The sequence below is a fragment of the Cavia porcellus genome, unplaced genomic scaffold (genome assembly GCF_034190915.1).
Source record: "Cavia porcellus strain 051 isolate PalLab524CR breed Dunkin Hartley unplaced genomic scaffold, mCavPor4.1 scaffold_27, whole genome shotgun sequence".
NCBI lineage: Eukaryota > Metazoa > Chordata > Mammalia > Rodentia > Caviidae > Cavia > Cavia porcellus.
The window spans coordinates 23,167,595-23,183,168 of NW_026947510.1; the positions used below are offsets into that span (position 1 = coordinate 23,167,595).

Below are 15,574 nucleotides of genomic sequence, written 5' to 3' on the forward strand. Positions count from 1 at the left end.
GAGCTACAGCACTTAAATGTTTGCTCTAGTAGTTTTTGGTCTTGCTTTGGTGTGATTCATTTCTATACTGTCATTCCTTCCTGTAGGAACGGAAATGTCTACCTTATACTGTATGTTTTGATTTCTATAGGAGCGTACTGCTAAAAGTTTGCTTTGAGTTTCAGAGGTGACTTTGGACTTTTCAGCAATGCTGCAGTTAAGATTGTGCTTACTCCTAGTAATGGAGTAAGTACATTTTGTAATAAGGAGACAGACATACACGTTTTGGGGCCAAGGATGGACTTTTATGATTTTCATCTAAAATGTCCTCCAAAAATCTCATGTGTTTGCAGGTAGGCCCTGTTTGGAAGAGATGAGTCATTAGAGGCATGACCTGGAAGGATATATGCTGGTTTCTGTCTCCTCCCTTGTTTTTCCCCTTCTTGGCTTTTTCACAGACTGAACAGCTTTTCTCTGCCTTGTACCAGGCTAATTATGGGCTGGATTCACTGTGATGCAAATAAACCCCTCCTTAAAACTTTATTCAAGGGATACTGCATCCAGCAATGGAGAAGTTAATACATGAAGGATCTTGACTTCTAACACTCAATTTTGCCCACGGTTTGGCTTTACAAACACAAGCGATGTTTACCTTAGGTAACTTTCGTTGCAAACTATCCAAGGGCTGGACAGAGTGGCACACCCCTGTAAGCCCTACACTTGGAAGGCTGAGGCAAGAGGACTACAACCAGTTCAAGGCCAGCCTGGGCTACATAAGTGACTTCAAGGGTAGCCTGCACTATACAGGGAGACCCTGTCTCAAAAACAAAAACTATATAAATGCACTGTTCTGTAGACTAGAAAAATTTATCAACTTAAGATTCTGAAAAAAAATTTTTTTCCTTGTTTTAATGTACCTACATTTCTGTGAAGTCACCACCTTTCCTGACTTCTTCCAGAGGATATTTCAGAAGGTAACCATCCCTAATACACAGCTATGAAGTAATTTAAAGGGTACGCTCCTTCTCATTCGATCAAACCCTTCTTCCACTTTCCCACACTCCATTTTTGGGGGGTTTTGGTTTACTGTTGTTTTGTTTTGAAGACAATGTCTTATTATGCAGTGCAGGCTGACACCAGGCTTACAGCAATCCTCTTGCCTTAGCCTCCTGAGTGCTAGAACTACAAGCATGGTCCACAGCATCAGCCTCCCTCTCTGTTTTGCTAGCCTTACATTCACAACTATAGAAAACAGATCTTTTCTAGTTCCCCAGCTCCTTGATTTTTCAGATGATGTCTAACTATTTTGTCCAGACTGGCCTTGAACTTGTGATCCTCCTGCCTCAGCCACCCCAGTGGCTATGAAGTTGTACCTCCACACCCAGCTAGAAACATTTCATATGGAAATAAATTCTTCTCAGTCTAAGGTCTTTCTCCTCCCCTTTCTATCAGGAGCATTTAGATGAAACAAAACTTTCATAAAATCGAACACATTATCATATTTTTTTTCCCTATTTGTTTCTGCCCTCTGTTATTTTTAAAACAGCCTTACTGAGGTATAATTTACATACCAAAAACTTTGCCAATTTAAAATGTTTAATGATGTTTAGTAAATGCATACATTTATCAAAATCCAATTTGAGATCATTTCTATCACTCCAACTAAGATCTCTCCCATTTCAGGTCGATCCTTTTCCTTGTTCCCAGGTAATCACTAATCTTTCTCCAAAAATTTATTTTCTGGATATTGTATATAAATGGACTGCTAAAGTATATGGTATATCTTATCTTGCTTCTTTCACTTAGTTTTTGAAGTTAATCCATGTTGTGGCATCTGAATAATTATTTGTAACACATACATTCCTACTGTATGAATAGTCTGCATTTTATCTGTCACTGGTTGGTGGAGATTTGGATTGTAGCCCTTCTTTACTATCATAAATAATGCCACTGTAAACATTCACGTTTGAGATTTTGTAGGCATATGCTCTTGGACCCTTTCCCATTTGCAAGAGATTCCACCGTCTCTTTCTAGCCATCCTTTTTTGTGCTCTGTTTGTACTCTGCCTCAAATGAGAACTATCATGTTCTTTAAGCTTGCGTGTTTGATTTCTCTAGCATTGTATCCAGGTGCACCCATTTTCCTACAAATCTTTCAAACGTGTCCTTTATAGTCATCATGTAAGACGTCACATTTTCCTTATGTAATCGTCTGTTGATGGATACACAGGCTGTTTCCAAGATTTAGCTATCAATTATGCTGTTATGAACACTGGTATGCAGGCATCACTGTAGTACAATCTTTATCACTAGTTGATATTCATGCCAACAGTGTAGGAAGTTTTTTATTTCACCACAACCATGCCAGAATTTGTTACTTTTGAATTTCCTAATGATCAACATTCTTTCTAGTTTAAGGTGGAACTTAGTATTGTTTTAAGTAGCATTTCTCCATTGGTTAGGGATGTTGAACATGTTTTCATTTATTTGTTTAGTACTTGTACTTCTTTCTCTGTAAAGTGTCTGTTCATTTCACTTGCCCTTTCTTGATTGGGTCATTTATTTTAGCAATGGGTCAAAAGATTATCAGCAAGAGGGAGGGGGTCAGTAGAATAAATATTCAGGAAATCGAATAATCTAAATGAATGTAAACATTACATATGTCATAAACATGAGATTAAAATATCAACAACAAAAATGGGGAAGGGGATTCAGAAGGAGGGAGGGAAGAGTGAAAGGGAGGATTCAAAGAAAGAATGAAGCTCTATTATTTACATGTACCCACTTCCCAAAATGAATAAAAACTGCATGAATTGCGAAGATGCATTATTAAAAGCAAAAGAATTTGTCCGGATATATGTCTACTATTTTCTGGGTAGGTCTGTAAGAATGGAATTGCTGGGCTGCCAAGTTTTAATATTTTTTTAAAGGTTTCTTTTTTTAAATTTTTTTTTTTTTACTGGTACCAGGGATCAAACTCACAACCACGTACTTGCAAGGCAGGCGCTTATGCCGCTGAGCTAAATCCCCAGCCCTTTGTTTAATATTTTAAGAAATTAACAAATTGTTTTTCAAAGAAGTCACACTATTTGACATTATAAACTGGAAGATACGAAGGTTCCAGTTTTCTTCTGTCCTTGCCAGCCAAATGAAATGTGTAATTTTTTAAATTTGTTTGCTGATATATAAAGAACTAAAAAAACCAGTCCTCCAAGATTTAAAGACACAATCCAAAAATGAGCATCTGAGATGAATGCATACTTCTCAGAAGAACAAATACAAAAAGCAAATAAATATGTGAAAAAATGTTCAACATCACTGGTCATTCAAGAGTTGTAAAGAGAGTCCACCTCACCCCAGAAGAATGGTTATCCTCAAGAAACCAAGCAATAACAAATACCGTAGAGCCTGTGGGGAAAAAGGGAACCCTTTTCCACTGTTGGTGGGAATGCAGACTGGTACAACCACTGTGAAAATGAGTTTGAAGTTTCTTCAAAAAATGAAGACTAGAGGTCCTATTCGACCCAGCCGGTAGAATTTCATCCTACTATAGCAATAGATATGCCCCATGTTTACAGCAGCACAATTTATAATAGTCAGATCTTGGAAATAACCTAAATGCCTACCCACTGAGAAATGGATAAAAATGATGGGGTTTCACTCAGCCATAAAGAAGGAAAACTGGAGACTTTTATAGGTAAACTGATGCAACTTGAGACCATACTCATTAGTGAAATAAATCACACACCTATGTGTAAATATTATGTTGTCTCAGCATGAGAAGCTGAAAAGAACAATATATGTATATGGAGATGAACATAAAAATAGTTAAACTAGTTATACTACTGATTTCTCTGAGTTCACTGAAGAGAAAGATTTGTGCTGGTATTATTCAGGCAATTGTCTTGTGCTCTGAGTGAATGGTTTGGGGGTGACAATGTACAATATACCACTGTTGCTCCCTGATTGATGTGTTTTGAATTTTTTTTAGTTTTTTTTTCTTCTTTTTCTGTCAAAATAAAATGGATTTGGAAAAATAAAAATAAGAAAAAAATTTGTTCAAACAAATTTGAGGAAAAAGCACTGAATATTACACTAGTCTAGATATCTCTATAGGACATATGTGGAATTTTGAATGGAATTTTGAATGGAGAAACAAAGATTTAATGTCTAATTCTCCCAAGTCTTATTTCCAATTAGATTCAGAAACAGCTCTACCACAGTTTCTTGCCCCGTGCCTATCACCCAGGCTTTCCTATCCAATTTTAACTTTTGGACTAAGGAACTAAAAGCCTAGTGACTCATCTGCTCCAACTCTGACCCCAGTTCATGAGATCTTATATCCCTGTCAAATTGGTATAGCAGAATGCCCAAGTTCTACACATAATTTATTAAATATGAAACTATGGACCTGCATACCCCCAATTGCTCTCTGCACAATTTTTAAATAGATTTTAAAATAGATTACTTATATTGTTTTATTTTCTGATTTTATTAAAGATAACAAGGTCCTTTAATATCTATCTCTTAATTCAATTAAAAATTTAACCGTATGAGAGCTACCTAAGTATTCCCTTTACCAGACATTATATAATCGGCCCTACTCATTACTTTCTGATTATAAGATAACAGGTTCAGAATGATCCTTTTTGCATATATTTTAATGAAGAAGCAAGACTAAGAGGACTCGGGAATTTATCCTAAAATTTAATATATTCAAAATCAGAAGTTCATGGTTCAAATTCTAGTATTGTCACTATATATAAGCTCGATAAATAAAATGTTCAAGACTCTCAATTTCCTCATTTATAAAATTAGAATATAGGGGGCTGGGGATTTAGCTCAGCGGCATAAGCGCCTGCCTTGCAAGCACATGGTCGTGAGTTCGATCCCTGGTACGGATAAAAACAAACAAAAAAAAAACATTAGAATATATCATTCTTCAACTTTTACTGAGGCACAACTAAGGATGTAGAAATCTAATTGAATACAACAAAAGATTTACACAAACCTTCTGAAATTCATCAAGCAACAGAGTTTTCACATGCTGAACTGAGGTTAAATGTGTATTTACTCTAACAGTTGTGAATGAGGGAGGGTGTGACAGATGTTTCAACAGAGTTTCAAACTTCCTTTCTGCTGCTGCTTTGCCTAAAGTATTTACAACCTGAAATGAAAAGAACAAGTTAATGTTTTTCTTTCATCAAACAAACTGAAATAATCAGCAGAATGAGATTTGTTCCACCTAACGAAACAACTGTTCAGCTCCATTTCAAGTTGGAGTTATCATTTTAGTGATAATTAACATTAAGGAAATAGTAACACTTCACAGGATTCTTGAATTGTGTTATGGTAATAAACAACATCATGTCTGACCATGACTGGTTTATAAAAAAAACACTGCCTCAACTGCAAAGCATTAACATTTTGAAAATATCAATATTTGCTGCATTTAGTCATACAAAAAAAACTGCCTCAACTGCAAAGAGTTTTGAAAATATCAGTATCTGCTACATTTATTCAAATAAATTCAAGATCTCATTCAATTATTTTTGTTCACAAATATATTCAATAACAAACTACTTAGGAGCCATTTAAAATATTTGAAGTATAAACAATATTAATATATTCACTGTCATCCAAAGATTCCTCCAGGACATCAGTTTTTAATATTTTTTAAAAAATGTAACAAATACATATGGTCCATAAAAAAACTGGTTGACTAGCAAGCGTATCTGTCAGAAATGAAGGTATAAAGACCCAAACCACCAGCTTCCCTCACAACTAACTGAAGCTTTTCAAGCACGTATTTTTTGTTTTGTTTTTTTGAGACAAGGTCTTGATTTGTAGTGCAGTGTTGGCCTCACACACGCAGATACCCTTGTAAGTTAGCCTCCCGAGTGCATTTAGAGAGGCACTCAACAAATTATTATTTTCACCCCAACGCTGGAGCATGCGATTTAAGAGAATGGGTGTGTTTCATATGCTGGATATTAGTTAAGAGCAGAGATCTTTTCTTGTTCATTCTTGTAACTCCTTCACTGTTATGCCCACTGACAGTTTTTCTTCTTTCCTACACCGTATACCTTATTCACCTTGTTCTCAGCAGGCATTTGTTATCTGTGAGAAGACAATGGATTTTACTCACGTTTAGACAGACAACTGGTAAGAAACGAAGGCTGTAAAAAATTTCCCGTTAGACTTAATCTATTTCGCTAGGTCGTGTAATATTTAAATTTTCGCAAATATTAAATATGTTAATCTGACCTACCTCCTTATTCATAAAGCCGTCTTTAAGATACTTCTCAACTTCAGGTCTTAAAGATATTTTAGGAAAAACAGGCATTTTTTTTTCTTGCTTAGTTCTTCAAGATGCTGAAAACGGTAGGTTTTCTTTCCAAATTGCAGACAGCAGTGTCTTCACAATGAGTAGCTACGCACAGTATAGGGTCGGACCACCAGGCATCCAGAGAAATCGCGCCGTTCAGGTCAAGCCGCGTAAGGAAACGCGTGGAGCCCTTCATGATTTCTCGAGTTTTGCCTAATTAGAAGCGGCCTCTTTGCCTCCAACACCCCAGGCTCCCGTCCTCGGCGGATGTTCAGGGAAATACCGCACTGGATGACAGTGACACGTTGCAGAGAGAATCAAACAAAATGCTGTGTGTGTGCCTTTTGGTTAACTGAACACAGTAGCGCATCATCAGCTCCGCCGCTCCGAGTATTACATCCTGGTTTCCGATCACGCCCCCCCCCCACTTTTGCCGACAGCGACTTTAAATCAGATATTAAGGTCTTTCCCTCTTTTTAAAGACCAGGGACGCAGCTGTCGATCTAGAAAGCCACGAGAGTCTCAAAACCTTTGTGAAGGGTGACTGCGGAGGGAGCGCTCACCAGCGGAAATTTCCCACTGCCCTATCTATCCTAGCATCTCCCAGGTGCTACCCGCCCACCGGAAGTGAGACCGGAGGAAACGCCACGTCGACGGCGTGGGTGGACGTAGTGCATTGACGTCACGCGTCGAATTTCCGGCGATGGGCGGTCTTCGGAGCCCAAGGAGGCGGGGCGGAGGCGGGGCGTGGCGCTGGTGGAGATTACTGTGGGTAGGTGGGTTGAGACCAGGGGACTACGGGTCGGCGTTGGGCACAGCGGACCCGAAACAAAGGACTCTCGGTCCCCTCTTGGCGCTGCGTCTCCCCTGCTGTGGCTGAGCCGTTAGGTCGAGTGTGCGCGGCTGACCGGTGCCTTCGCCGCGGCATCTCGGTGGGCTCCTGCTCGGTCCCCACGGCCAGCGCCGCGGTGCGGGACCCGGCTCGGCGGCACCTGCTGCTTAGGGAGCCAGCGGCCTGGCCCCGTGCTCATGATGGGGCTGATTTTCGCTAAACTATGGAGCCTCTTCTGTAATCAAGGTGAGGAGAAGAGAGCTGACCCCGCAGGGACAGCGGAGGACGGTGCTCTGGGGACCAGGGCGCCCAAGACGCCGAGATGTGGCCCGGTGGAGGGGCAGCAGAAACTCTGTGTTTCAGACCGGAGGGCTGTGCCGGGGAGCCCTGGGGTGGGTAGAAGGGGGATCGGTGAGGAGTCTGCTGTCCCAGGATCCAGACTGGGGGCTTTTGGCCAAGCCAAGCGGGAAGCACCTAATGATGCCTCGAGGGCCTTTTCTGTCTCTTTCGAAGCTTCCTCGCCTTCTCTTTAGTTTTGGCTATAGTTTGCCCGCGAGAAACTTTCTTTTTCATTTGTTTTCTCTTTAATTTTTTTTACCGACTTGGTGTTGTTTTCCGGGCCGCTCTCTGGACGTTCACGTTCTTTCAGATGTTACCTGCTCTATAGGACGAGTTCTAGCGAGATACACGGTTTCTGGAATCATCATTGTACTTTTCCTGGTCCTATCGCCTTCTTTTCTTTTTATTGTTCTAGATGTTAAAGAAACTAAACGCTTTCGGTTTGTGTAAGGTGTTACGTAACGGTAATTAAGTTAGTCTAGAACAGGTTATGAGGCACCTGGCAGCTGCCAGTCCAAAGGGCCAAGAAGTTGTGCAACCTGTTCTGAGTCAGAATGAATTTGATGTGGGGTTTTCTACAGGGAGAAAACACCCAGATCAAAAAGGGCTGGCAGTCAAGTTTTAGGTGTTCTCTTAACAGAATAGTTTCTTAGTAGTTGAAACCAATTTTAAATTCAGCTAGCTTCTTGCCTGACACAGTGTATGAAGTATTTTTGTATGACGATACTAATTTGTTACTATTCATGTATACACACTTGTTCTGGACTTAAGAAGTGGTGAAGAAAATGTAATAGCTTTGTTCATTTTTTCTATAGATCGTCAAAGACAATACAATAGTCCTCAGTTTTGTAAATAAAAATATTGTACATATATGGCAATAAAATAGATTCATATACATACACATATGTGTATACTCATGTGCAGTTTCTACAGGTAAATAGCACTTTTCAAGTGATTTCAAAGTGACCAGAGTTCAGCTTCTTGTGGCTATTTTTTATGAATTTAAATATATTATTTTTCAACAATTTATATTTTGTAATCCTTGTAATATAAATTCTTGTAGCAGAGTATTTTAATACACCATTAAAAGTATCAGTGTAATAATCACATCAACGTAACAGTGATTAATAATCACCTGTTACTGTTTTCCTAATTTAAAAAATGAAAATCATCGAAGCGTTTGATTCTTTTGTGAGCCCCATCCCATTCTCCTTTCTCTTTTATCACCGCTGTGTATCTTTTCTGCTTTGATGCTTCCTTAATTAGACTTTGAAGGAAAGAAAGAGATAAAGGGAAGATACAGAAGATAATAAGATATTCACAGGCTACTTTTTATAGTCATGTCATTGTTCAGGTCACCTAAGTCCCCATTTCTTCCTGGAATTTAACTTCCCTTTTAAAAAGTTAGAACTAGTGGTTTTTCTACTATTTCTATTCTCCTGTTTTGTAACATTTACTAGTATTGTAGTTCATTATCTAGTCTTCAAATTCAATGTTTTGTTTTGTTTTGTTTGGTGGTACCGAGGATTGAACTCAGGACCTTGTGCTTGCCAGGCAGGCAGTTACGCTGCTGAGCTAAATCCCTGGCCCTTAACTAGTCTTCAAAATTAGGCATGGGAGGTACCAAGATTAAAAACAAAAAGTTAAAGGTGATTGCTCTCAGAGTACTCAAAGATTAGTAAATTAGACCTCAAAAAATGGAGTGAGGTAAATTATTTAACAGATGTTTGTAGAAATGCAGTGATGGCACAAGAAAGAAGTGAACCATTTTTCTCGGGTAGTTCTTGGGAGATTTTTACAGAGTAAGTCACACTTGGATTTAATAGGGCATAGGAGGCTAGAGGTACATTGAGGGGATGGTGTCAACTATTTTAGACAGGACTAATATGCAAAAGGAGTGGAAGGAAATAATTTGGTACATTTGAGGAAGCTGATAGTAGTTTAGTTTGCATAGTGCCTTAGTTTGGTTGTTGCAGTTAAATGAGATTTGGTAAGGATGGATCTGGGGACCCGATCGTAGAGGAGCTCAACTGTTGACCAGGGGATTAAGCTCTGTAGAGAAATTAAAGCCATTAAAGAGATTGGTCATTGGATGTTTTTTCCAAAACAGGAGAATCAGGTGATCAGCTTCATATCTTAGTTTGTATTTTTGTTTTCTGTATCAACAGAATCAACTACCAGTCTTAGCATTTTTGTTCACCACCATACACATCTAATCCAAAGGTACTCAGTTTTGGTTGAATATTGGAATAATATGCCCAGGGTCCTGCTTTAAATTAGTGAAATGTGAATACCAACATGATCCTGGTGAGCAGCCAGTGTTAAGAACTGCTGATCTATCTTTTGGACTTCTTTCTCTTATCTTTAATCTTTCATTATTATGCCTTTTTTGTTTTTTATTATATTATAGAGCCCCAGGCATCTACTCATAAGTTACCTTTCTAGAATAAGTGTATTATAACATGTGTTGCCTAAGTGAAGAATTTGTGTAATATTGTATTAATTTGAGGTGAGAGGGCTAATTACTTTGGCACAATTATCATTGAAGGAAATAATTTCAAAATCTAAATACCTTTCAAAACGTTCTTTTGTACGTAAGTGGTTATGTATGTATGTTTTTACAAAATGCATACTTGAGAATGTGTTGGTACTTCTTAAACTCATCTCTCCGAAGTTTGGCTTTTTAAAAATTTCTTTTTAAGTCTCATGGGCATAGTCTTTCCTTTTCTGTGTTGTGACTGTAGTCAGTAGTCATCAGTTTCTTCTAATGTTATCCAGAAAGACTAACAAAATAGGTTTTAGTTGCAGTTCACTTTCATAGCCAAATAATAACATCTTCATATTATTATCTAATGATTTTTTTTCATTGGTTAATTTCATGTTCATCACCCTTGGCATTGATACCTGACTTTGTATGAAAGTGTTACCGTTTATTTCTTACTGCTCAAATACTGTCTTATATTTTTCCTTTTAGCTTATTCTCTAACTGCTGAACTTTTTACTGGTTTCCAGCACATTAAACTTAAACTTACTATCTGTTATGGTTTGTGTCTAGATGTCCCCCAGAGCCTCATGGGGTTAGGCTTGTAGAGTCTGTGGCTGATTCATGATCCAATGCTGGGATTATGAGTGTGAGTGTTACATTCACTTGAGGGTGGGTAGCCTACATACAATATAAAGGACAGTCTTCTTTGTGCACTTCTTCCTTTCGCTCATCTCTTTTGCTGTCTGCCATCCTCATGAACTGTTACTACTATGCTATGAGCCATCCTGCCTTTGGCCCTAATGATTGTGGACTGCAACCTCCACAAACTGTGAGCTAAATAAACCTTTCCTTCCTTAATTTGGGGGCTCTGATATTTTGTCTCAGCAACAGCAGACAAGTAACAAGAGCACTGTCTGCTTTGTCTTCTAGAACATTATACTTTTGTAAGCATGAGCTCATTAATTCATTTAGATTTCTTACACATCCTGTTCCTCAGAGGCTTTCTTGACTAGTTTTCCAAAAATAGCACCCTTCCCATTCTAGCTTTCATTCTGTCTTTACTGTGTTTCTGAGTAATGTTGGTCACTACCTATAATTGTATTTTACATTTATGTATTTTTTTTTCTTTTAGTAGAAATAAACTCCCTAAGACATGATCTTTGTGTCATTCACTGTTGTATTCCCTGTGCCTTGATGCTTTCTGTCAATTTCTTAGTTTTTTTAAGTATAAAACTGTATATCAAAGTCATACATACAGATAAAACTAAAAGTGCTAAAGTCTTAAAATGCTGTATATCAGTTATATTTCTTTCAATGCTTAACTTTTCTCTCAGTGTCACGTACATATTTCTTGAATACTATGCCTATCTGGAAATTGTAAACACTTTGTCTTGTGATAGAAAAGAAAGTGCTTTTATGTCTGTTACCCTTTTTTCATTATCCTAATATAAATTTGATTTGATCTGGACTCTGCCTTTCCATTATTGTGGCAATATTGCTAGTGTGATATATTCCTTTTCTTCTCTATTTCTCCCCAGAGAAATTATGACATTGTGTCAGTTTTCTTTGTACATTTGATTAAGAGATTTCACAATATCCCAAAGCCTTCCTGTAACAGTTTTTCCCACCATACACCTAAGAGATTGTGTATCTTTCCTCTTTACACCCTGTGTCTTCCTTTCTGGTCCAAACCCAACATAGCTTTTTGTGCTCTGTACACAGCTATTCTCTGCTTGTCCTTGCTCTTATCCTAGGAATTTCCTATGCCTTTCCTCTTTCATTAAACCATGTCTTCCGCCTTCTTTATATTTAATATTGGTGGAACACATCCTTTAGAATTTCCTGAGAGTGTATCCGTTAGTGGTAAATTTTATGGCAATTCCAAATGTCTGAAAATATATTGATTTATCCTTTTACGTGAGTTTGGGCTAGTTACACAATTATGAGTTGGAAAACACTACTTTCAGAATTTTCAAGAGACTATTTTAACCTCCAACTTGCAGTGTTTGTGGTACAGACCTGTATCATTCTTGACTTCTTTCTACTATATTTTAGAATTTTCTATTTATACCCAGGAATTTTACAGGGCGTACCTTGTGTTTCTTTTGATTTTTGTGAACACACTAGATCTTTTCAGCCTAAAGATGTACCTCATTTAGAAATTTTTAAAAAATTATCAGGAATTTTTTTCTACTTTTCTGAAAAATACTCTTGTGGTAAATTGTCTATTAAAGACTTTTTAAAATATATTCTAGTATATTGTCTTTTTTATTGTTACTACTGTCTTCCAATCTTCCCATTGGATATTATGGTTCAGCTACTGTATTTTTTACTTGCTATTATTTTATAAATGCTGTCTTCTCTTCCGTTTCCTTATAGTTTCCCTCTAATTTTGTTTTTGTAGCTCTTTAGGGTTTTCTTTCTTTTTTGTTTTTTGTTTTTTGTTTTTTGTTTTTTTTTTTTTTTGAGACAGGATCTTGCCATGTTCAAACTGGCCTTTGGGAGCGGCTTCAGTATGGCTAAACTGAGGAGGAGTTGCGTTGGAGAGACTCAGAGAAAATCAGCTAAAAACACAAATTGGCTTTGAAGTCAACTATGCCTCGAACTCCTGGTAATTTTTCTGCCTCAGCCTCCCAAGTGCTGAGATTACAGGCATTTGCCATTGCAGGAAGCTCTACTGTATCTCTTTGAATTAACCTTTCACATTAGAAGCTTTCTTCAGAGTCCACTTATAATTCCACTGCATGCATATACTGCTTTTTGTTTAGTCGTTCACATATTGCTAATCTTATAGATTTCCTTTTGACTTTTGTAGACTTGTTTTTCATTCTCTAAGAATGAGTATATTAGCAACACAATTTCTGGTGTAGTGTGTATTACTTTTTTTAACCCTAGGCCATTTTTTAATTGTGTTAGACTATCTTTATAAATAATCTCACTAGCAATTTTTTGAGTTCTGCTTGTGCCACATCCTTAGCAACAGATGTTGCCAGTCTTCCTAGTTTAGGCATTCTTTTGGATGCATATCTCATAATAGCTGTAATTTTTTTGATGACTATAGGATGTGCTGTTTTTCACCTTTTTTTTTCCTTTTCTTTTCTTTTTTTTTTGGTACTGGGGAGCAAACTCATGACCTTGTGTTTTCCAGGCACTTACGCAGTAGAGCTAAATCTCCAGCCTGTTTTTCACATTCTTATTGACCATTTGTATATGTTTCTTTTTTTTTTTTTTTGTCTTTTTCCTTTTTACCGGTACCAGGGATCGAACTCATGACTGACTGCTTGCAAGGCAGGCGCTTATGCCACTGAGCTAAATCCTCAGCCCCTGTATATGTTTCTTTAAAGACAGTTCAAATTCCTTGCCTACTTAAAAAATTAGGTCTTTTTTTTTTTTTTTTTTTTGGTACCAGGGATTGAACTCATGACCTCACGCTTGCCAGGTAGGCACTTATGCCGCTGGGCTAAATCCCCAGCCCAATTAGATCTCTTTTATTGTATAATTTAAGAGATTATTAATATACAGCCCTCTGAAACCAGATTTGTCGGACACTTACTGTGTATTTTTCCCTTAGTCTGTGCCACCTCTCCATAGTGCACTCCAGTGCTAGGAACCATTGTGCTAGCCAAGTACACTCCCACTGAGTTAGGGGATTTTGCTAAGAAGAAACTTTTAATTTTGGTCTTATTTCTTCAAAAAAAAATGCTTTCTGTCTCCTTTATAAGGAAGCTACCCTTTAAGCTTTGGCTTGTATACTTTAGGTCTGTGATCACCTTGTATTATTTTTGGATTATGATATAACCAGGGATTGAGTTTCATTATTTTTTCATGAATATCTACTTGATTCAGCATAACTTTCTGAAGACTTTTTGCACCAAAATGGATTGCATTGAAGCCTTTCTTCAAACTCAGTCATACAAATGTGAGTCTTATCTCTGTGTTTGCTATTCGCTTATATTGATCTATATGTTTATCTCTAGATCAAGTTGTACCATCTCAGTTACAATAGCTTGGTGCTAAATTTTGAAATCTAATAAATAGAGGCCTCCAACTTTATCTTTGGAAAAAGGCAAAAGATTTAATTTTGTCAGTTTTGTGTTTTCTGCTTAATGCTTATTATTTGTTTCCTTCCGTTTAGTTTTTTTTTTTTTAATTTTATTTAAGGAGAAAAGAAAAAAAACAAAGGGTATGAGTTATACAGAATTTCAAAAAAAAAAAAAACAGGAAATCACTAGTTAAGTGATTACATATTATCATCTAAAAATAGTTGTTCAGGTTACAAAATTAAAGCATATAAAGTGGACATTCAGACAGTGAGACTGCAAACAGTTCTATTCAATGATCCAATAAAAACTTAGTAATATGATTATCTATCTTATACACTTAAATATACATGCAGTTATATCCTTTAGAGCACTTTCCTGGCTTTTCCTCTCTTTTTTTACAATGACGATTACACATTTTGGGTTTCATTACTCCCACAGTTCTTGTTACTTTTTTTTTTGAAAAGAAAACCAAATGTGACATAACAAAACAGTCAGTCAAATCAAAAGGATGGACAGAGTACATGATGTAAAACCAGAATGCAAGATGATCAACAATGGTTACCATAATGTCTCTTGCTATCTTAAAAAGAATGGCCTATATCATCAGTTATAATATAATTGAACAAAACAGTAAAGAACAAAACCAATAAAATTAAAACATTAGAGACATTACAGGACTTCAAAAGAAGATAATAGTCAAACCAGAATGGGCATCATATTGAATCTTACTGTCTTCACAGTTGTTGCCTATATTCTCAAACTTGGTACTATCAAGCAAAACAGAATAGATTAAAATCAGTCAAAACAAGATGGTGAGAGCAATACAGGGTCTCAAATCAAGTTAATAGGAAATCAAAGTGGGTTACTATAATATATCGTGCTATTTTTATGTATTTTTCCCTTGATTAAAAAGATAAAAATGAATAATAAAAGAGATTGAGATAAAGAGGACATAACAACAAAACAGCACAGGTCAGAACATAACCATTTAAGCAAAATAGTGTTTCACCACAAGATATCCCAACATAAAAGTAGTTACCATAGTGTCTCTTTTCTTGAAATCTTTGAGTATAACTTCATATACTGTAGCATTAAACATATCAAGACAATGTAAAACCATTCAGGAGAATGACAGTATTACAGGGTATTTAGAACCAACTAACAAAATGAACAATGGTTTCCGTATAATCTCCTTGTCTATAAAAGTTTTTGTTTATATTATCACATATAAAAAATCCAATAAGATACAACCTGTTAAGACCGATGGAGACAGAAGAACAAAAGCTTGATGGGACTTCAAAACAAGATGATATTAAATCAGCACTACCTAATATGATGTCTTGTTTTCTCCAAAATGGCTGTTCCTACCATCCAACCTTCTCTGCCTCATTTCTGTTGAGCTGTTTTTCTGTCATTAGTTGTCAATTTGTCTTCTTCATTTCACTTTCTGCTCCATTCATTGTGGCCTCTCTGCCACTGTTTCTGGAATCTTGGTATTTTTCTCTTTTAGAATATCCTGCAGAATTCTCTGTAGAGTTAAATTGGTGGTTGTAAATTCCCCTAGTTCC

The 15,574-nt window shown here is 36.9% G+C and overlaps 1 protein-coding gene across 10 annotated transcripts in view; it reads right to left on the reverse strand.

The window, feature by feature from the left end:
- LOC134473610 (tRNA (cytosine(72)-C(5))-methyltransferase NSUN6-like) overlaps window positions 1–6,943 on the reverse strand; it is a 46,660-nt gene extending 39,717 nt beyond the window's left edge. For 5 of the 10 annotated variants that reach the window (XR_010043933.1, XR_010043932.1, XM_063238580.1 and 2 more), the window contains exons 1-2: window positions 6,251–6,942; window positions 4,991–5,146 (exon numbers count right to left, since the gene is read on the reverse strand). Coding sequence is in view for 7 of the 10 variants with exons in the window: in XM_063238580.1 (XP_063094650.1) it covers window positions 4,991–5,146; window positions 6,251–6,325 (231 nt within the window). In the remaining 3 variants the exon portion in view is untranslated. Of the gene's footprint in view, window positions 1–4,990; window positions 5,147–6,250 lie in introns of all 10 variants that reach the window. The other 5 variants (XM_063238581.1, XM_063238579.1, XR_010043931.1 and 2 more) reach the window with 4 other exon arrangements.
- Window positions 6,944–15,574: the final 8,631 nt, after the last annotated feature.